This window comes from Saccopteryx leptura, chromosome 2, assembly GCF_036850995.1.
Source record: "Saccopteryx leptura isolate mSacLep1 chromosome 2, mSacLep1_pri_phased_curated, whole genome shotgun sequence".
Taxonomy (NCBI): Eukaryota; Metazoa; Chordata; class Mammalia; order Chiroptera; family Emballonuridae; genus Saccopteryx; species Saccopteryx leptura.
The window spans coordinates 236,828,831-236,850,402 of record NC_089504.1 but is presented as its reverse complement, the minus strand read 5'-3'; the positions used below and the strand labels follow the sequence as shown (position 1 = coordinate 236,850,402).

Genomic DNA, 21,572 nt, shown 5'->3' with positions numbered 1-21,572 from the left:
TGGCCCCGCCTCCGCCCCTGGCTTAAGCAAGCTGGGTGTTTCCTGCCTCTTTCAGTCCGGGTTGGGAGACTCCGGCGTCCTCCGACTTTTCATGGTAAGGAGGGCGGTGCCCACCGACTGGGGACTCCGGGCGGCGGAGAGCACGGGGCAGACGCAGAGTAGAGAAGGAAGGGGTCTATAGGAAGGGGTGCGGTAGGGAGTGTCGCGATAGGGAAGAGGCATTTGGGGGATAGGATGGGGGCGAGGCTGGAGGTGGGGGAAGGGCATTGAGTGGAGAATTTGGGGAGGGGGTCCCTGGGTGTTGGGAATCCAGGAAAGGGCATTTGGACTTGGGAAGTAGATTTGTGTTTGGGGCGTATGGGTGGGTGGTGTCTGAATCGAATGCTTGTTTGAAATGGGAATTGGTGATTGTGAAGAGAACAAAGGGCTGTCATTGAAGACGGGCATTTGGGGTGGAAAATTAGGGTTTGGGGAGCTGTGTGGGAGAATAGATACGTTATGAGAGGGTGAAGTGGGATTCCCTGGGTCGGAGAGTTTTGGGTTTTTGGAAGTTGTAATTGGAGTCGCTGGGTTCTGGGAAAGTGGAGAAGGGACTTCTATTCTAGGTGTGTCTGAGCACACAGGCGAATGTAGGAGAGGATTAGAGGGAGCCGGCCGGCAGGTGTGCTTTTGGTGCTTGGAACTCCCCGGAAGGATGCAGGGGCCTGAGGCCAGGGTACCTTCGCCACGGAGGCCAGCGCCTTAACTGGTGCCTGGGTACCTGTCTAGTCACTTCCGTTGAGTCCCGAGGTACCCACACCTGAGGAGCTGGAGATGTCTCACGTGCAGTCTCCTAGCTGTGGGAAGTTTCTGTGTGCTTGGGTTCCTTCAGGAGTCTGTTGCTTGAATAGCTCTTTGTCCCTGAACTTGGGATGAGCAAAGTTCACCCTAGATCCTCATTTTACTTGTTTGCCAGTATCTCTTTCCTGGGAAGTGCAGTCTTTTAAGGAAGTCCCGAGGACACTGCTAAAGAAAAATGAGTCAACCTGTATCTTAGTTTGATCTGCACCATTTTGTGTACAATAAAGACCACCTGAGTGGAAGAAGGCATTAAACCAGTAGTTCTCAAACAGTGGTCCCCAGACCAGCAGCCTTAGCTGGAACTTGTTAGAAATGGCCAAATTTTCAAGTCCTACCACAGACTATTGAATCTGCCTGGGGTGGGGCCTCGCAATCTGTATTAGAGCAATGATTTCTTGTTTTGGGCTTTATAATGAAAAGGACATCAGAAGACCTTAATAGCTCTGATTCTTAATTTTTTGCTTTTAAAAAACGGTATTGATGACAACATTTTACTCACTGGACTGGTGAGAGAAATAGGCCACTAGTTTGTGTACTAAACACAGGAAAAGAGTGTAATTGGCCCAACGCTTGGAAATAGCAGCAGCTGTCCTATAGGTTTTGGATGCAAAACTGTAATACACTTCTGTAGCTGATTAAATTTAGTTTGGTTGAAAGGGAACCACAGGCTTTTCTGAGTTGTAGAAATGCCCTCCGTTCGAGGGGTGGGGGTAGGAAGGGTGTTTCAGGGCAGCCACTCTTAGATCTAGCTGGTTAAAAAGAAACAGCTTTGTCGCTTAGGTCTGGCCACACATTAGAAGCACCCGAAGAGTTTTTGAACTCTGGTTTCTGAGCTGCCATGCTCCTCCTTTCCCCTCCCCAAATTTGATTACTTGTTCTGAGGTCTGAAGGGGGTGCTTAAAAAAGAATTTCCATTTTGGAGCAAAATTTCTTAACTAACTCTACCCTCCCCCAATAAAAAACCCACAACTGTAAACCTTCTCCTCTCCACCACCAAGTTTTCAAAGTTTTTAGAAACTCTTTATTCCCATAAGCCACTTCTATTATCCCATGAACAAAGAGTTTCCTGGAGCCTCTCCTAGTGTTGAGGTGACCGACCTTTGGGAGAGTGGGCTCCGGAAAGGCTCAGAGCTTTCTTTGTCTAGTCTGGAGTCTCCCTCTAGATCAGGATGGTTTCTGCCTTTATCTCTTAGTAATTCAGTCGCATGTCAATAGAGCTGGGACCAGCCTCCAAAGAGAAGGTAATCTGAGACTTTGGGAGCATTCCCAAACAGTCATCGTTTGAGTGTTTCACATTTGAGTATTTGCCCTGAGCCAGGGACCATGCAGAGGGTATCCTTCATAGCAGACCCGGGAGGCAGGCCCCGCTGTTGTCCCCACCTGAAAGACATAAAGACCAGACTAAACTCAGACAGATGACTCACCCAGGTTCCCACAGCTGGTAAATGGCAAGGCTGGGGACTTAAGTTCAGGTCTGCTTCCAAACCCAAGCCCACAGCCACACTTTGCTTCTCATCTTTTCAGAGCTTTTTTGTACTTTCTGAAGAAGCAGCTGTGGCCCTCCTTTCTCAATTTATATGTCATAGCTCTATACATAGTAAGCATGACCATGGATAAAATCATGGGCTCAAGGCCAGGCAGGACTGGCCCACGTCCTTCCACGCCTCCCGTCACCAAGCCACCTCCATCACCAACTGAGTGTCTGAGCTGTGGCTCGCTTTCTCGGTGATATGCGCAGATTCAGGAGAGATTCTGCCCACTCTTAGGCATCTTCTCCAGCTAGTCTACCTATTCAAGAAATGTTTTCTTTGAGTACACTTGTGCCAGGTACTGGTCTCCTTTCCTGCGCCAGCTTAAATCTAGACACAGCGTTCATTTCTCTCATATGTATGTGAGAGCTGGCAGCGTTGCCACAGAGACTGTTATCAGATCCTGCTGTTTGGAGCAGTGCTAGTACAGGAAGTTTTTAATTTTGCAATAACTTGCTTCCAAGAGTTTTCATATAGTTTTTTAGTCTTTAGGAACACTTTTCTTCTATAGGAAGTATTAGGAGTGGTAGTTGGGATCCTACTCACCTTCAGAAAAGCTTATTTCATCTGTAATTCAGCTGAGAGGTGGCACGTCTAGCTGTTCAGTGTGCATGGCCCTCCTAACCCGGGAGTTTGTGGCAAAGTTGTCCCTCCAGGGTCAGCAGGTGAAGTCAGTGTATGAGGCCATCTGGGTGGAGTTTAGGGCAGATTAGGGAATACATGCCCTTCCCAGGGGGCAGTCAATACTCAAATTCCTATCAATTGTTGCCCTGCTGGCCAAGTTGGCTTCTGATTTTAAGAGAAGCCAGAAATCCATACTTTTTCTGTGAACTCTCCTGAGCTGTCATGTCAGTGTTGCGAGTAAAGTTTGTTTTAAATGCAGTAGACACTTGGTCTAAGCAAACTTTATCTGGAGGCCAGATGCAGCCCAGTGGCTTTAAGAAGTAAACCAAGCCTGGTGCCATGACCCTGGTGACCGTGTGTCTTCTCCCTGGCAGGAAGAGATGTCAGGAGAAAGTGTGGTGAGCTCAGCGGTGCCAGCGGCTGCTACCCGCACCACTTCCTTCAAGGGCACGAGCCCTAGCTCCAAGTATGTGAAACTGAATGTGGGCGGCGCCCTCTACTACACCACCATGCAGACGCTGACCAAGCAGGACACCATGCTGAAAGCCATGTTCAGTGGGCGTATGGAGGTGCTCACCGACAGTGAAGGTAAGCCCACCTTCAAGGCATTGGGAGCATGCTATGGTCGAGTGCCAGAAGGCCACTGTAAAATGCACAGTTGTCCACATAGCTGCAGATCTCCTGTTGTGCTCAGTGTTATCATGGTGTGTAGGGAGACTGGATCTAGTCTGGGCTGTGTGGTCAGGAGGGCTTCGTGGAAGAAGTGACATTTAAGCTGAGACCTGAAAGTGAGTAGGGGACAGCTGGACAGACAGGGACTCACAGTCTTGAGTTAGTTGTTGATTTGCTGTGTGAACTTACTCATTTGCTGTGTGACTTTGAGAAAGGCACTCTCCCGTGCCAGGCTTCAGCTCTGTAAAATGGAGGGTGGACTAGCTACCCTATTTGGTTGGTTCCCTTCCTGTTCTTGCAGTGATGAGTCTCAGATGTTAGAGTATAACGCAAGTATGAGTCATAAGCATTTTCTTCAGTCACTTGTCCTCCTAGGATGGGGTCCTGACAAAGACCCAAAGACCTGGAATTGAGTCACAGCTCCCTGTTTCATAGCTGGCGGGGCGGTCCTAATCAAGTTGTGTAACTTGTTGAGATCTCATTTTCCCTATCTGGTGAAATGGGCACAGTGATGCCCACCTTGTGGTGCAATGAAGACGTACTAAGTATTCAATCTATGTATATTCATTACTTTTGTTTTATCTTGTGGAAAGTCATGTTACTAAAAGGCAAAGGATTGTTTAAAGTCATCTTACCATAACTACTTCCTACCCACCTGGAACAAAGAGCACCTGACAAAGCGGGAACATCCTTACCTGTCTGGGTTCAGGGGGCAGGTCCAAGGAGGTTTACAGATGGCCCTGTCCTACATTCCTTGGGCCTGAGATTGCTTGAGACCAGGCCAGACCACAGCCCGGCTTCCCTGGTCCTGAGGCGGGCCTCTGTGCTGGTGCCCCTTCCTTCCTGACCGTGTTTCCTGACAAGGTGGGCGTGTTTTGACACAGAGGGTGAGATTGGGGGTTCTAAGCCTGGTGTACACAGTACATTCTGCGATCCGAAGGGGCCGAAGCATGGGCTGTCACTGTGGAGTGCCACCCTCCACGTCCCGGAGAAGGCCCGGCTGCAGGCTGCTGTTCTGCTTCCCTGGGCGTCCTGAGAACTTGGCTTTCCAGAACTGCCCCCATCTTCGGAAAAAAAAAAACAAAAAACGAGTTCTTCATGAGTGGGAGGATCTCCCTGGCCATGCCACACCCAGCATTGCCCAGAGTGTTTTTAGAAATCAAGACAATGGCACCCCAGCTGCAGGAGGAAGCAGACCTTATCTGAGAACCCAGGATTGTTGTGGCTTTTCTTCCGCCCTCCTCGGTCCCTGGTCTCCAGCAGGGCGCAGGAAAAGCTGAGTCGCTTCAAAAGCAAAGAGGAAGCCTCGGCTTCTTGAAAGCCTTTGCCTTAGTGGCCTAACACTTGTCCCAAAAGAGACAGCCCTTGAGCTCCCCGTCCCCGAGGTGCAAGGTGCATGGCAGGGGTACAGGGTACTGGACGATGTCCTTGCCCCTTGCTTCCTGGGGACCCAGCACCTCCGGGCGGGCGGGGCTGCCTCTGACACTCCAGAACTCAGCTGTGTTCATTTCGCTCCAGAGCCAGCCGCTCCATGCCCTCAGGAGAAGCTCACAATGTGGCATTTTAGGGGTGTTACCACACTGATGCCTCACCTTAACCCTTTGAGGAGTGGGTGCCATATGGTTACGATTTGATAAGTGAGAGGCCCACTCTCATGTTAACCCAGGACTTATGGCTCTCATCACCTGCTCTCTGTGGTTTGATGGAGTCCCAGCACCCATCCAGGTCGCTGTAGTGTGGCAGCCTTAGGGCTCAACCAGTGGCTTCATGCTGAAGCCCTTTGGGTATGGAGTGAGGGCCTGGCCGACAGGCTATATTCTAGTCCCCCAGCCTGCACTGTGCCTGGCATGGTGTCCCGTTGGCAATCTGGTCACCCAGCCTGCGCTGTGCCCGGCACAGTATCCCATTGGCGATCTGGTCCCCCAGCCTGTGCTGTGCCCGGCACGGCATCCTGTTGGCGAGTCTACAGCACAGCCTGACCTGTTGCTTTGAGAACCCTGTTGGGTCCACAGATTGGCAAGATCCCTGCACAATGCTGGGAGAAGCAGGTCTTAGCAGCGTGGAAGGGAGAATGGGTCACCTTGGCCTTGAGGAATGAGTGAGCTGCAGTCCCACAGCATCCCCATAGGGGTGGCTTTCTTGAGAAGCCGAGGACACTATGGCAGTGAGCGGGCCTTTGCGAGACTCCTTCACAGAAAGGTTCAGCTCTTACAGTTCTAGAATTTTTACCTGAGCCCTCAACATTGCCGTTGTTTTACACGGTTGCCTGTGTCATCCTTGTTGCTTAGTGCAGTACTTCCCCCCTAAAGTGGTTTCTGGGCTCTTGCTAATGTTTCTGGAATGAGGGAGTATGTTTCTGAAAAGAAGAGAGTCATTCATCTTCTGTACACACATTCCCTAGAAAAGCAGTAGGGACATTAGAGTAATAAGAGAAAACTGCAGTACCTAGGGGGTTTCCCCTGAAATCTTCCAGCCTCCTACCTTTTGTAAAATTCTGAAATATCAATACATTGAGAGCTTTGAAATTGTGGGTACTGTAACAAACTGCCCTGTGCCCTGCTCAGACAAGGAATAAAACGTTCCCTGGACTCATGGAGCCTCTCTTTACCTTTTCTGTTTAACACTCTTCTTTCCAGAGGTAACCGCTGGCCCAACTTCGAGGTCTCTGGTAGATTTCAACGTTGGTGGCACAGTGAGTCACCCTCAAAGCTAAATCCTGATGCCTCTGTATTCCCTCAGAGAGCCAGATGAACTTGGACAGGGTGTAGTGGGGCCCTTGGACTTCTAAGAGCTCTCCGGGGGTTCTCATGTGGAGCCAGGGCTGAGAACCACTGTGTGGATCTTTCCACGATTTACTTTTACTGCAACTGTTCCTGTCCCTAAACAATGTATCATTGGTGTGTTCTTTTAAATAACTATTTTGATACTTTTATTGGTTACTTTATACTTTATTTTTTAATTACAGTTTTTTTTGTTTGTTTTTTGTTTTGTTTTTTGTATTTTTCTGAAGTTGGAAACGGGGAGGCAGTCAGACAGACTCCCACATGCGCCCGACCGGGATCCACCCGGCACGCCCACCAGGGGGTGATGCTCTGCCCATCTGGGGCGTTGCTCTGTTGCAACCAGAGCCAATCTAGCGCCTGAGGCAGAGGCCATGGAGCCATCCTCAGCGCCCGGGCCATCTTTGCTCCAATGGAGCCTTGGCTGCAGGAGGGGAAGAGAGAGACAGAGAGGAAGGAGAGGGGGAGGGGTGGAGAAGCAGATGGGCGCGTCTCCTGTGTGCCCTGGCCGGGAATTGAACCTGGGACTCCCGCACGCCAGGCCGACACTCTACCACTGAGCCAACCGGCCAGGGTTTTTAATTACAGTTTATAGTTAACATTATTTTGTATTAGTTTCAGATATACGGCGTAATGGTTAGACAATCATATACAATACAAAGTGTTCCACTCAATATTTTGATTTCAAGTACCTGCCTGGCGCCATTCATAGTTATGACAGTTTTCTTGACTATTCTTTAGTTCTTTAGATTCCATATATAAGTAAAATCATATGGTGTTTGTCTTTTCCTGTCTGCACACATTTTCCATTTCTTCTTGACTCAGTCTTGGAAGAGTGTATGTTTCTAGGAATTAATCCATTTCTCCCATTGTCCAATTTGTTGGCATATAGTTATTCATAGTATTTTCTTATAATTCTTTGTATTTCTGTGGTGTCAGTCGTTACTTCTCCTCTTTCATTTCTGATTTTATTTGGGTCCTCGCTGTTTTTCTTGATGAGTCTGGTTAAAGGTTTATCAGTCTTGTTTATTGTTTCACACATGATCTTATCCAAAAGGCTGAGAAGCGATGCTATCTTTTCAGAGAATCACCCCTTGCTTTCATATTTCCATTCTGATCTTTATTATCTTCTTCCTCCTACTCACTTTGGGCTTCATTTGTTTTCTTTTTCTGGTTCCTTTACGCATAAGGCTAGATTGTTTATTTGAGATTTTTCTTGTTTCTAGAGGTAGGCCTGTATTGCTACAAATTTCCCTCTTAGGACCACTTTCCCTGTGTCCCACAGATTTGGGGTTGTGTTTTCATTTTCATTTGTTTTAAGGTATCTTTTGATTTCTTCCTTGATCTCATTATTAAACCATTCCTGTTTAGGAACATGTTATCTAGCTTCCATGTATTTGTGTGTTTCTTGAAATTGATTTCTGTTTTCATGCCATTATAGTCAGAGAAAATACTTGCTGTGATTTCAGTCTTCTTAAATTTGTTGTGACTTTTTTTGTGGCCTAACATGTGGTCTGTCTTGGAAAATGTTCCATGTTCACTTGAAAAGAATATATATTCTTCTGCTTTGGGGTGAAATGCTCCGAAAATATCAGTTAAATCCATGTGATCTAATGTGTCATTTAAAATTCTTTTTTATTTTTGCTGCTCTGATTGGGTGTTTTCTGCTACTTTGTCTTCTAAATTGCTGATTTGATAACTCTGTTTCATCTAATCTGTTGTGTCCTTCTCATGTATGTATTCTTCTTCACTTCAGATATTGTGTGCTTACTTTCTGACTTGTTCTTTTTTTATGATTTCTATGGGGTTTTTTTTTCATGCTTAATATCTGCTTGTTGAAATTTTCTGTCACTGAGTTCCTTCATTCTCCCCCTAAGTTTCTTGAGCATTCTTATAACCATTGTTTTGAACTCTGTACCTGGTAGATTGTTTGCCACCATCTCATTTAGTTCTTTTTCTGGGGTTTTCTCCTGTTTTTTCATTGGGGCATGTTTCTTTCCTCTCTATTTGTTTCTGTGTATTTGGTAGGTATGCTATGTTTCCCAGTGTTGGTGTGTTTTTAAACATGTAAATAGTGTTACATTGTTTGTAGCCTTTTTGCTTTTGCTCTACTTAGTGTTGGGCTGGTGAGATCAAGCCATGATACATACAGTAGTTCTAGGTCAAACAGGTCCCTGACCCAGAGTGTGCTATTCTTGGGATATATTGCAGTTCTTGGATTCATATTCTATTGATGGCTATTTAGATTGTTCGTATCCACAGTTAGGAATCGTTTTTGTTTGTTTGTTTTTTTACAGAGACAGAGTCAGAGAGAGGGATAGATAAGGACAGACAGGAACAGAGAGAGATGAGAAGCATCAATCATCAGTTTTTCGTTGCGACACCTTAGTTGTTCATTGATTGCTTTTCTCATATGTGCCTTGACCGTGAGCCTTCAGCAGACCGAGTAACCCCTTGCTCGAGCCAGTGACCTTGGGTCCAAGCTGGTGAGCTTTTGCTCAAACCAGATGAGCCCTCGCTCAAGCTGGTGACCTTGGGGTCTCGAACCTGGGTCCTCCGCATCCCAGTCCGACGCTCTATCCACTGTGCCACTGCCTGGTCAGGTGGAATATCATTCTTGAACAGTCCCCCTGGCACGTGTGAGTTTCCTAGGCAGCCTTTGTCACACCAGGGCAGCCCCAGAAAATCATATTTTTACTTTGGTAAATGAAGGGCCTCTGAACTCCCCAGACCCTACCCAGCTGCCCCAGGGGCTGCAGCATAAAGATCTTATACACCGTTGGGAGCTCTGTCCTAGAGTTTATTCCCAAGAGAGGAACTGGGGATAGCACCTTCAGTTCAATTAGATATTAACAGTTGTGTCAAGTTCCATTCCCCACAGAGGTCTGAATTTTTGCCGTCACTGGGCAATGTCAAACCTTTTTATTCTTGCCAATTTGATGGTTATGATATGGTACTCTGTTGTTTTAATTAACATTTCCTAATTTCTAGTGGGTTGAGCATCTTTTTATTTATTTGTATTTCACTGCCCGATTACATCTTACTTACACAATTTCCCATTTCCCTTTTTGCTCTGTAGAAAGAAGTGTGTATTTTAGATTTTAATCTTTTATGGTTTTATGTTGTAAATATAAACAACGTAAGTCTGACTTGTTAGCTTTCTGTTGTTGTAGATTTTTTAATGGTATCTTTTGGTGCCTCAGTTTTTACGTCGTTTTTTCTCCCCCTGCTTTGGTCTCCTGTCTGCCATGGTGGCATTCAACCAGGGAATTGGATCCCGGAGGACATTTGGCATTGTCCAGAGACATTTCTGGTTGTCACAGATTGGGAGTAGAGGTGCTACTGGCCTCTGGTGTAGGCCAGGGATGTTGGTGAATCGCCTAATACACGCAGGACAGTTTCTTCATAGTCAAGAATTGCCCAGCCCACAGTGTCAGTAGTGCTGAGGCTTGGAAATCCTGCCCCAGGGATTCTGATTTGGGAATGAGGCAGCTTCCTGGAATTTGAATTTGTGACAAGTGCCTCAGGTGACTTATGATCAGGCATGTTTGGGAACCGCAAAAATATGGCCTATAGACACCTTAGTAAGGAGAGGAGAGCTCAGTAGAAGCTCCTGTATGAAGGGGGAGGGAAAGGAAAGAGGACTACATAGTATGCTGGTGGGGCCGCGAGAGGGCCAGCCCAGTGGCTCAGGCCCTCTGACCCTGAGAGAAGCCTGCCAGGTCCCCTGAAAGCCACACACTCCCTCCCAGGGGGCGGAACATGCCCCCTCTGGCTGCTGCTGCTGCTTTGTCCTCAAGTAGTGATGATGAAACGTGCAAAGGGCTTACCGTCAGAGACCTATTTTAAGTGCTGCCAATAGACTCAGCCTTGTGCCATGTGGTTCCCGTGCATACTGCCCTTGTACCTCTGTGCCAGCCCCGCCAGGCACCGTTCCAGGAGAGGAAGCTGCTGGAGTGGGAGGTTAAGTGAAACACGTCATCCAGCAAGTACGCAGAGCTGGGTTTCCATCACCGGCCCACGCTCTTACCCCTGTGCTGTGCCGCTCCTCCCAAACCGTCCCAGAGCCTCTGGTCTGCACCTGGCCTGTTCTCTCCAGCCTTGTCCAAGGGACCGCCGGACCCCAGACTGCCCCGACCTGTCCAGCTTTCCGTGGCCCGCATGCTCGGTGGCCGCAGGAAAGACGCCCTGTGGGCTTGCACTCCATTTGCTTTTCTACGTGCCAGGCTGTTTCAAAGGGAGAGATTCCTGCTTTGAAAGCATCTAAAACTCTTTCAAGTCAGAATGCTAATTGAAACCTCATGGAGATTGCGCCTGGCTCCTTTGCCCTTATTTGTCCAAAGTATGATTCCTTCGCCACAAGCATTTCCTGACGACATTCTTGAGCTTGAGCCCAGTGTCATGGTCCGCCTGTTTATGGAAACTGTGACAGTCTGGAGTAATTGAAATCACTTGAGTAATTGATTTCAGGGGCCTCGCTCTCTGCAAGCAGCTGAGTTGTCCATGCGTCAAAGACCCAGTGCTGACGGATTCCTCCCCGAGCCGCTGGGTTGAGGATAGTGGCCATTTCTTTAAAGACTGAAGTTCTGCTTGTCCTCTCAATTCCTGTGAAAGTAGTTTTCCTAAGTTTCTTCTTTATGGTCTAGTTCTGCCTCCCCAACTTGGGGGGATGCCCCAAACTTCTCTGAGCCTCTGGGTTCACCTGAGGAAATTCAGGGGATGAGCCTCGCTCAGGAGGATTGCTGGGAGGGTAACACTGTCTTCCCATGCCATGTCGGCTGTTGGAAGACAAGCACTAGATCAGGGTCATGCAGACCTAGAACAGTCTGCAGGTGTGTGTGTTTACCCTATAGTTGATTAATGGCAGGGTTGTTTTTTTTTTTCTGAAGTTGGAAATGGGGAGGCAGTCAGACAGACTCCCGCATGCGCCCGACTGGGATCCACCCGGCACGCCCACCAGGGGGCGATGCTCTGCTCATCTGGGGCGTTGCTCTGTTGTAACCAGAGCCATTCTAGCACCTGAGGCAGAGGCCATAGAGCCATCCTCAGCGCCCAGGCCAACTTTGCTCCAATGGAGCCTTGACTGCGGGAGGGGAAGAGAGAGACAGAGAGGAAGGAGAGGGGGAGGGGTGGAGAAGCAGATGGGCACTTCTCCTGTGTGTCCTGGCCGGGAATCGAACCTGGGACTCCTGCACGTCAGGCCGACGCTCTACCACTGAGCCAACCAGCCAGGGCCTGATGGCAGGGTTTTTTTAATAATTCATTTACCTTTTTTTTTTTTTTTCCAAAGTGTGGGGGGCCAGCAGACAGACAGACTCCCGCATGCACCTGACCAGGATCCACCCAACATGCCCACCAGGGAGCAATGCTTGGCCCCTCTGGGGCGTTGCCCCGCTGCAACCTGAGCCATTCTAGCCCCTGAGGCGGAGGCCATGGAACCATCCTGTGCGCCTGGGCCAACTTTGCTCCAATGGAGCCTTGGCTGTGGGAGGGGAAGAGAGAGACAGAGAGAAAGGAGAAGGGGAGGGGTGGAGAAGCAGATGGGCTCTTCTCCTGTGTGTCTTCGCCAAGAATCAAACCCGGGAGGAACTTCCACACGCTGGGCCGATGCTCTACCACTGAGCCAACCGGCCAGGACATAGTTTACCAATTCTTTAAAAGTCAGATTTCACAAAAACCTGCATTTTGGACTCTGCTTAGAACATCAGAGGCTCATGCAACCCAGACGCACATTTCTGCCTGGCCCTCTCCCTGAGAATTTTTCAGTGCCTGGTTCCAGTCCACAGGGATTTTAAATAAAAGCAAGTTCCGGTGGCCCTGCCTTTTTTTTTTTCTTTTCTTTTCTTTTTTTTTTTTTTTTGTATTTTTCCGAAGATGGAAATGGGGAGGCAGACAGACTCCCGCATGCGCCCAACTGGGATCCATCCGGCATACCCACCAGGGGGCGATGCTCTGCCCATCTGGGGCATTGCTCTGTCTCAACAAGAGCCATTTCCGTTTCCCCGTGGAGAGTGAACCGCTTGAGGGCAGGGTCTTGTCACATTGATGGCTGTCGCTAGCCAATAAGTGCGAGTGTGGAAGCTAGGGATGAAATTTCCACAGTTTCCAGTGGTGGTGCTGGTATGTGTGGGCTCACCCGCAGGACATCAAGGGCCCTGGCACAAGAACCTGACACCAGATGCATCCGGGGTGTAGCTGTTTCCAGCCTTGAGGGTCTGGAGGCTGTGATGGTGCTGCTCAGGCAGGGCCTAGTCAGCCCTTCGCTGGTGACTCTGTGGTCCTGCCTTCCCTGGGAGGCGGAGGGACCCAGGAGACACCCCGGCTCTCCTCAGTGCCTTCCAAGAGAGGAGCACCCACGTAATCAGCCCTTACCTTCCTCCTTCTCCCACTGCAGGCTGGATCCTCATCGACCGCTGCGGGAAGCACTTTGGTACGATACTCAACTACCTTCGTGACGGCGCCGTCCCCTTGCCCGAGAGCCGCCGGGAGATCGAGGAGCTGCTGGCAGAAGCCAAGTACTACCTGGTCCAGGGCCTGGTGGAAGAGTGCCAGGCCTCCCTGCAAGTAGGCATCACCCTTTCTTCCCATGGGGGGAGGCCCAGACCCACCTGCCCCCACCACACCCCAGCAACATGGGGCATTTCCTACCTCACTGACCTCTTGTGAGAGTTGATGGGATTTATTAATTCTGGAGCCTCTCCCCTTTGGTCAGAGTGACCCCTGAGAGGCTTTTCTGTAATGTTTAGGCCACCTAACTACTTTCTGACTTCTTTCAGTCTCCATGGTGTTGGGTCAACTCACATATACATTGAATTTGAAACCCTTTAGTACTGAGCCAGGGGTTGTAATACTTCATCAGTTTTTTGGATGCATCTTGGGACTTATTCTTACCCCATGAGTTACCTTTAGGAGCCTAGCATAACCTCTGCAGACACTGACACCCCTCCATCCTCAGCTGGGTTTGGGGCAGGAACATCGGGGTCAAGTCTAATGACAGCAAAATCCCTATAAAACCAAAATGCTTCTAGACCAGAGGTCTCAAACTCGCGGCCCGCCGAACAATTTTGTACTGATTTTTTTTTTGTTTTCAACTGCAGTGAGAAAAGTGTTGCGTAACAGTTGCCTTTTGTAGACCTAGTGCGGCCCGCCAAACGGCTGTGATCTTGCTCTGCAGCCCACGTGCTGAGTTGAGTTTGAGACCCCTGTCTAGACATAGCCAGTGGTCATGTATGTCAAAGTTCCAGCATGGCAGAGAATCATGAGTCCCTTTGGGTCATCACAGGAATTGGATCTGTATACTTGAAGCTGTTATTTGGGCCTCTCCGAAGCCACGTGTCGGGCCATCCACTGGAGCAGTACCCATAATGCCTAGCTCCTCAAGGAACTGTTTCCAATAACCACCTCTGCCCTGAGAGTCTGTGAACTTGCTGTACATCTAACAAAATATTGTGTAGCCTTTAGTATTTTTCTTTCATTTTTATGTTCATTAAAGTAATTCCCGTACATCATTTAAAAAGTCACACACTCTTGCAGGGTTCATGTCCAGAATACCAGTCTAGGCCCTCACCCTGTTATCCCCCACCCCCGAGGCAGCCTCTTAATGATGGATAAAATGGCTACTCAGGCGCTCCCACAGTTTCTGCCTTTCACTTCTCATTCCTTCAGCAGGGATTTGCTTTCATATTTATTATACTGCTATTTATTGACATTTCCGTTGTCAACATTCTCTGTGGGATTACTATAAAAAATTTAAATTTAGCTCATGCACTCCGGCCATTTCCAACCATTAGCAAACTTACACATGTTTTTCTCCTGGTCTCCCCACGGAGATTATCACAGTTTTGGAATAGGTATTCAAATATTACACTAGGATGTCTATATTGTCAGCAGTTGAGCCACAGGGCATACAATGACTATTTTCTTTGTCACTTAACTTTTCAGTTTCCCAGAATGGGCAATTGCTTCATTGTTTTGTTTGCCTGTTTTTCTAAAGTACATATCCATAATTCAGCCCTAAATTCTCAGAAAAGTCCGTCTCCTGTCTGTGGGTTCAGACACATCAGGGAATCTCTGCTTCATCTTTGTCGTGGAGATATGCCCTTTGGGTTTCCGCTCTGTGGTTTCCATTAGTCTGAGGTTAAACTTCTAAGAGGACCTCCTGCCAGTTTCTATCGCTTTCATCTCCCTGTTCTACTTTCTCTGAAGTTTTTTAAATTTTTCCTTTAGTTCTATTTTTCAACCCTTTCATTGAAATTTTCTCCTTCTGTTATCATATTTCTAACTTCAAGAGCCCTCCCTTGTTCTCGGAGTGCTCTTTCTTACAGAGTGGGCTGGTCCTGTTTCATGGGCTGCGACGGCGGCTCACATCTGGCTGATGATGCTGGTTATCTGAAGTTTCCTTTCTGCCGCCTTCATCTTCTGACTCCTTTTCTTACTTTTCCCCTCTTTGTTTGGTCTCATGTGTAAGAGAGGCTCTCCCATGTAATCTGATGATCCTTGGGCAGTTGAAATTTAAGAGTAAGGCTCTGAAAAGCTGTCTGCGTGTGGGTGGTCCGTGTTGTCCAGTAGGCTTCAGTGGCGAATGATAGGCTGACTTTCCCAGTGGGAACACCCAGTGTTGGGGCCAGAAGCCTCTTTTTGGACAGGTCAGTTCCCGGTAGAGGAATCCTCCACTCTTGCCCCGAGGGGCTGAGCCTGGCTGGCCGCCTTCTGAGATCTGAGTAGGGGGAGGAGCTGCTTGGGGTGGAGGTGGTTTAACATTGCATGTGTAGACTCTTAGTCCTCCTGTTTTCAGAATAGCAGCTCGGCCTGGCCCCGTACAAACCACTCCAGGAAAATGACCCATTCTTTTGCCAGGCTGGGGAAGGGTATCTATCTGGGGGCCACTCCAGTGCTTCCGCGGCCTGGCGAGCAAGCCTCTCCTTGTGCCCTGTGCCCACCAGCTTCACCCTGTGCCCACCTGCCTTGAGAGCTGCTCTTTGAAAATCCTTGGGACTCTTTCCCATCTGCTGAGTCCCCCTGGGTTATCACTCAGATGTGATCTGTTCTCCAGCCTCAAATTTTGTTTATATTTTTTGTCTGCTGACCTCACTGCTTTCATCCTTTTTTTCTTATGAGCTTATACTTTTTTTTTTTTATTCCTCTGCAGTCATGGCCATGGGGTTTTAGGAGCTTTGGTGCAATCATATTTCATCTACCATGTTTAGGGTTTATTTTTGAATGGCTCCCTGGGCTGTGGAAATGTGTCATCGTTGTTAGTATTTACTGAGCGCCTGGCATATAACAACAGCCCTGGCCAAAGAGCAGACTTATCGGAGAACTCGGCTCCTGGTCGTACCCCCGTCCTAACTCACTGGTGGTAAGAATCCTCCTCTCTTCCCACCCACGACTGCCCATCTGCCCTCGCCAGAGCTTGCCTTCGCCTGGCAGGCCAGCTTCAAGAACCTGGTGCTGGGCAGGCCTCCTAGGCTGAGAGCGTGTTTTGTTCCAGCAGAACAAAGATGCTTATGAGCCTTTCTGCAAAGTTCCTGTTATCACCTCATCCAAAGAAGAACAGAAACTTATAGCGACTTCAAATAAGGTATGTTGGAGGCACCCTTGTGGCATTCTTTTTGTTATCAGAGATGTTAGAGGTTCTTCTGAATAAGTTTTGAAATGAAAACTTGTGTAATTGCCCGAGAAAGACCTGAGGAGGGGTTAAGATTGGGAACCTGGCTCATCTTGTGTCCCTTGCTATTGGGTCACACCGTCTGCTCCTCAGGCCCCCACACAGCCAGCAAGCAATACTCTCTGCTTCCCACCTGTGGGAATCTAGTGGTTTATTGCATCTGCACTCCAACTAACCCTCTTCTTCCTTTTTTAAAACAACCCACAGCCAGCCGTGAAGTTGCTTTACAACAGAAGTAACAACAAATACTCATATACCAGGTAAGGCGGCAGCCAGAAGAGCCATGTGTACTTGCTGGAAGGCCTCCACTCACACCAGCCAGGCGAGCTCCTCTTGTTCTTTCAGATGAGGGTGGCTCTCCTGCACCTCGAGGATGCCCACATAGGTAGACGGAAAGAAAGAGAGATGATAGCTAGGAGCTATACTTCACCTGTTAAAGTATATAATTCAGCAGTTTTTAGTATATTTACAAAGTTGTAAAGCCACCAGCTGAGTTTTGAACATTTTCATCCCCTCTGGAAGAAACCTATACACATGAGCAGTCACCCATTTCCCTCTCAACTCCCCCTTTCCCTGGCCCTAGGCAACTACTATTTTGCTTTGCTTTCTGTCTCTATGGATTTGCCTACTCTGGACATTTCCTATAAATGGAATTGTGTAGCCTGGCCTGTGGTGGCACAGTAGATAAACTGTCGACCTGGAATGTTGAGGTTGCCGGTTCGAAGGCCCAGGCTTGTCCTGTCAAGGCACATAAGAGAAGCAGGTCTGTGTTGTTCGCATTCATTCTCTAGCTGTTGCACAGCATAGCCAAGTGGCCACTCTATCACACCAGTTAGGAGCGCAGAGAGTGGCCACTCTAGCACACTGGTTAGGAGCACAGCAGGGTGGCCACTCTAGCACACCGGTTAGGAGCACGGCCGAGCGGTCACTGTAGCACGCTGGTTAGAAGCACAGGCTGAGTGGCTAGAGCTGTCTTTTCTGGGTTTGGCTCTGCCATTTATTCATTTTTGACCTTGGGCAGTTACCTAATTTCTCCAACTCTCATTTTCCTTCTCTGAGCAGTGGGTACTGGGGTGCCTTTCTCATGGGATTATTGTGAGGTTAAGATGGCAGAGTGGAGAAAATGGGCCCAAAATGTGGAGAAACAGCTAGTGGTGGCAGTTATTACCAGTTTGTGACCACCTTATCAAATGCTCTTTTGCAGCAATTCTGACGACAATATGTTGAAAAACATTGAACTGTTTGATAAGCTGTCTCTGCGCTTTAACGGAAGGGTCCTGTTCATAAAGGATGTTATTGGGGACGAAATCTGCTGCTGGTCCTTTTATGGTCAGGGCCGCAAGATTGCTGAAGTCTGTTGTACCTCCATCGTGTATGCCACTGAGAAGAAACAGACCAAGGTAAGGGCTTTGAGCGGACGGTTCTGAGCAGCTAGTCTGACATTTGTACCTATGCAGCTTCTGTCATCTTTTGGGCCCTGGTAAGTCCAAATGTAGGTCTAGAGAATCAGAATGGCTTTCCTTTGGTGATGCTCGGCAAGCAGAGGCAGTCACACTGCATCTGAATTCCTTCGCCATAATGTTGGTTCAAACATATCCTTAAACCTGTGTGTCGCCCGCTGCCAGCACTGTCTCCATCCCTAGTGACCCGACACTGCCTTGGCGCACCCTTGCCCTCCACACAGCACGTTCCCTCCAGCATGGTCCCGTCCCGTCTGGATCATCAGAGGAACAGTGCTGTGTTCAAGACCTTGGCTTTCTAGTCATGACCTACTACTTCCATCTGTCCGTCTTCCTCCTACACACTGACCCAGAGCAGTCCTCCACCCTCACAGGGCCTGCTCGGCACTCCGTAGCGCCCACTCTTACTGGCTTCCTTCCAAGCACACGACTCCCTGACTGATCCAGACTGAATCCATTCTTACATCATCTGCTCCAAACCTATATATATATTTGACCTCTCCCTCGACTCCTGTCTCTGTGCCATTTCACAAAGCTCATCCATGCTGCGAGGTGCTGTTACGACCTAGTCCCCCGGTAGGTTAACTACTCCATTCGCTCTTCTGTTCACTTGCTCTCCTTGGCCTCAGACGGAGTCCCAGAAGCCTGAGTGAGCCTAAAGGTTTCTAGATGGCGGTAGAGGTGGTAGACTGTGTGATGTTAACTTACCTCCTGTATTTTGTGGGGGCGCAGGTGGAGTTCCCAGAAGCCCGGATTTATGAGGAGACCCTGAATATTCTGCTGTATGAGGCCCAGGATGGCCGGGGACCTGACAATGCGCTCCTGGAGGCCACAGGTGGGGCGGCCGGGCGCTCCCACCACCTGGACGAAGACGAGGAGCGGGAGCGGGAGCGGATCGAGCGCGTGCGGCGGATCCACATCAAGCGGCCGGACGACCGCGCCCACCTCCACCAGTGAGCAGGGAGGCGGCCCGAGCCACCCCCTGGCCTCCTCCTCCCTGCTCCACACTCAGATCCTGTGCAGGCTCCCAGGCACCTTCCACTCCCCCCCGGAGTCCAGAGATACTTTTGTAACAAGCCAGATGATTATTTTGATATTTCTCGACAAGGTGAATTGATTTTTACCCGGGTGTATGCTCCCTGTTGCTGATAAGCTGTGTCAAGGGCTCTGCTTTCTGTGAGAATCTCTGCAGCCTTAGAGCCAGGCTTGCTGGGTTCTCAAAGGAAAAGTATGAATGGGTATGACGTGTACGCGAGAAATTTCGTATGCAGTATTTATTTATATGGATGTGGACGACCTATTGAGTTTCTTGGTTGGCGTTGCCTTTGTTCGGGGTTCAGTTTGACAGCTCTGAGAGGGATCCTGCTGCTGGTGGCCACCGGGGGTGTCTTCAGGCTCCATGTTGCAGCCCAGCACTCTGGCTCCGGTCCTCGTGCACTGCAGGGGGCAGTTTGCAGACATAGCTTGGCTAGATTTCCATTCTGCAACGGGATTTCATGCCGAGAGCTTATTGGTAAAGAATCACAGCTTGTAGCAGTGGAGACAGGGCCTGGGGCATTCTGTGCCTCTAAGTCGTCGTTCCTTGTGTCACTCTGGTTGCCTAGCTCTGTTGAGGAGGCAAGCCTGCTGCTTCCTTGGCTGGTCTGTTGTCTGGTGCTTGTTGGGGCCCCACATGTCTGGCTGAGGGCAGAGCTGTCCCTGGTCGTGAGTGCTCAGCTCTGTTCCTGGCTTTCCTGATTCCCGCCTCTCCCAGTCGCCCTCCTCATTGGCCGCTGCATTCCAGGAAGGCTGTCTGGCTGGTTAGGGCTATAGCTCACACACTGTGGGATCCAGTCCTTCCCCCTTGGCCTCCTTTCCTGTTAAGCTGGGCTTACCACCGCAAGTAGTAGGTGCCCTGCTCTTTGCTTAGAAATTCAGTGTGGCCCCAGACTCTGCCCTCCCAGCTCGGCTCCATGGAGGACCACCACTCACCAGCAGTCTCGGGCCAGTTTGCCTGCTGTAAACGTAGCCATCGCCTGGAGACCCCCTTGGTGTCTTTGCCTCTGACTACAGAGTGGCCATCAGTGAGCAGTGAGAGGACGTCCAGAGCCTTTCTGTTAGTGTCCGTGTTCGTGTTGTTTAAGGGACGTGTGCGACTGTTGATGAGGATGTGTGCTCGTGGGCGCTGGTGCTCGTGCAGGATGGACATTCTTGGTTACCTACCTCCTCTGTGCCTGTCAAGGGGCGGAAGTGAGTTGTGACTAATGTGGGTGGTTGAGACTAGACTAGGTAGAGTAGTTACAAGGTGATGTGCATGTGTGTAAGGTAATGGATGGGTTTTGTCCATTTTTCAAGGGAAATGTTACTGTTTTATACCAAAGGTATTAACATGGGCAGCCTCTGACTCAGTGTATTCCAAAAAACGAGTTTATATTTTGAAATGGTTTTTACAGACTTTGTACGTACTGCCCAACTTGAGATAGTTGTCTGCCTTCATTTTGTATCCAGCAGCAAAGCCTCCAATAAACCTTCAAAACAATCGTGACTGAACCCAGAAATCAAGTATTGGGTAGATGCTTTTTAAACTACTGTGCGGGAAACTTTCCTACGAGACCATTTTATTAAGTGCTAAGGAAGGGGGTGGGGCTTAAAGATGTTTCTACTTAGTTTCAACTTTTTTAGAAAGTTAAATTGAATGTCCGTTCAGATGTTTGCTGTAGGAATGGAAAAGCCATCAAATGTATTGTTTCTTTTTAAAAAATGTTTACGGGAAGAGTACATTTGTGGAACAGCCTGACTCATTTGGGCTTCAACACCTTATGATCCAATGTTTCTGACAGCCTCTCTACTTTCTTTTCCTCCAGTTTGACACTGATAGTTTTGAGTCATTGCTTTCCCGGGCTATGACAGGTCCCTGAAACATTCCAGGTTAGTGAGCCTGCTAGCTGCACCCAGTTGTGGGCTGACAGGACAGTTTGGCTGGTCCAGTTTTTACCAAATGTATTCTATAAGAAACTCATTTTTCTTCTGCTAGGCCTAAAGGCAAACAACAGTCAGTCTTGACACATAAGAATCAGCCACACAAATCACTGGCCTGAGACTTGGTAAAAGAGTAAAATTTTATTACATTGCAATAGCTTACAATTTAAAAAAAAAAAAAAGGTGGAACAGCTTTTGGTCCCTTGTCGTCAAGTTCCTTCAGATACGCCACCTGGTTGTGGTGACCAGGGTGGGGGACCTGTGCACAAGACATTCCCGGCACAGCCTGGCGTGCACAGCCTCGCACGCTGCTGCCAGGACTTAGCTGATTGGTCGCTGGGCAGCAGCTCATCTGGACCCCGGTGTGAACACTCAGCCCTGACTGTGTGCGCTCTACACATCTGTGCGTCACTCACCTTTCTGTCTGTGCTATGAAAAACAGTGCTGTACGTTTTAGAAGTAGTCTCTGTGTGTTGTACGAGCATTTGTGGACATATGTAAAATAAAAGTTATATAAATGCTCTACTTCAGTCTGTTTTCTGGGTCTTTTCAGAGCACCCAGCACAGTCACACCCCGAAGTACAGTTTTCAGCAGGAGAGCTAGGTGGGGGTCCCGCCTTCCACCTTAGTGTTGCTCAGAGGGGAGGGATGAGTCGTTTCCCTGCAGTGCTGGGAGCTAAACACCACAAGGAAGTCAGGCAGAAATGCTGCCGCGCTTCTGAAAAAGCAAAGTGAATCCTCCGCCGCCCACCGCCGGTTCCCTGTTGGGGAGGGGTGTGTGGAGACACGGCGCCACCAGGAACCTAAGGAGCCTATCAGAAATGGTGAGGAGTCGGGTACATTTCTAAGTTCCACCTGTTTAGAGCAAAACTCAAATTCTGCAGCTTTATGAAATTTCATTTACTTACTCTCAGACCACATAGGATACTCCCCTGTGCTTTAGTGGCAGTTTGACAAAGGTCAGGGGTCTGTTGCCTCCCTTACAATGGCAGGTTCGCACATATATCCTATCAGAGACGTTTGAAAACACGCTCTTGGGTGA

General features: G+C 48.9%; 1 protein-coding gene across 2 annotated transcripts; it reads left to right on the top strand.

Moving 5' to 3' along the window:
• Positions 1-2: 2 nt before the first annotated feature.
• On the top strand, positions 3-20,647 carry KCTD10 (potassium channel tetramerization domain containing 10). 2 transcript variants are annotated; one of them, XM_066370703.1, is made up of 7 exons: positions 3-94; positions 3,368-3,581; positions 12,840-13,009; positions 15,939-16,025; positions 16,320-16,372; positions 17,317-17,512; positions 18,305-20,647. In XM_066370703.1, exons 1-7 carry the CDS (start codon positions 92-94, stop codon positions 18,527-18,529), a joined length of 948 nt encoding a protein of 315 aa, XP_066226800.1. In that variant the 5' UTR covers positions 3-91; the 3' UTR covers positions 18,530-20,647. The 2 variants fall into 2 exon arrangements, with proteins under 2 accessions (XP_066226800.1, XP_066226799.1); XM_066370702.1 differs by having other exon boundaries at positions 15,936-16,025.
• Positions 20,648-21,572: the final 925 nt, after the last annotated feature.

Bases quoted from the DNA above. Each gene is read 5' to 3' on its own strand.
- KCTD10 (XM_066370702.1), top strand. The intron at 3,582-12,839 runs GTAAGCCCACCT...CTCCCACTGCAG, and splicing joins GGTGCTCACCGACAGTGAAG to GCTGGATCCTCATCGACCGC. The intron at 16,373-17,316 runs GTAAGGCGGCAG...GCTCTTTTGCAG, and splicing joins AACAAATACTCATATACCAG to CAATTCTGACGACAATATGT.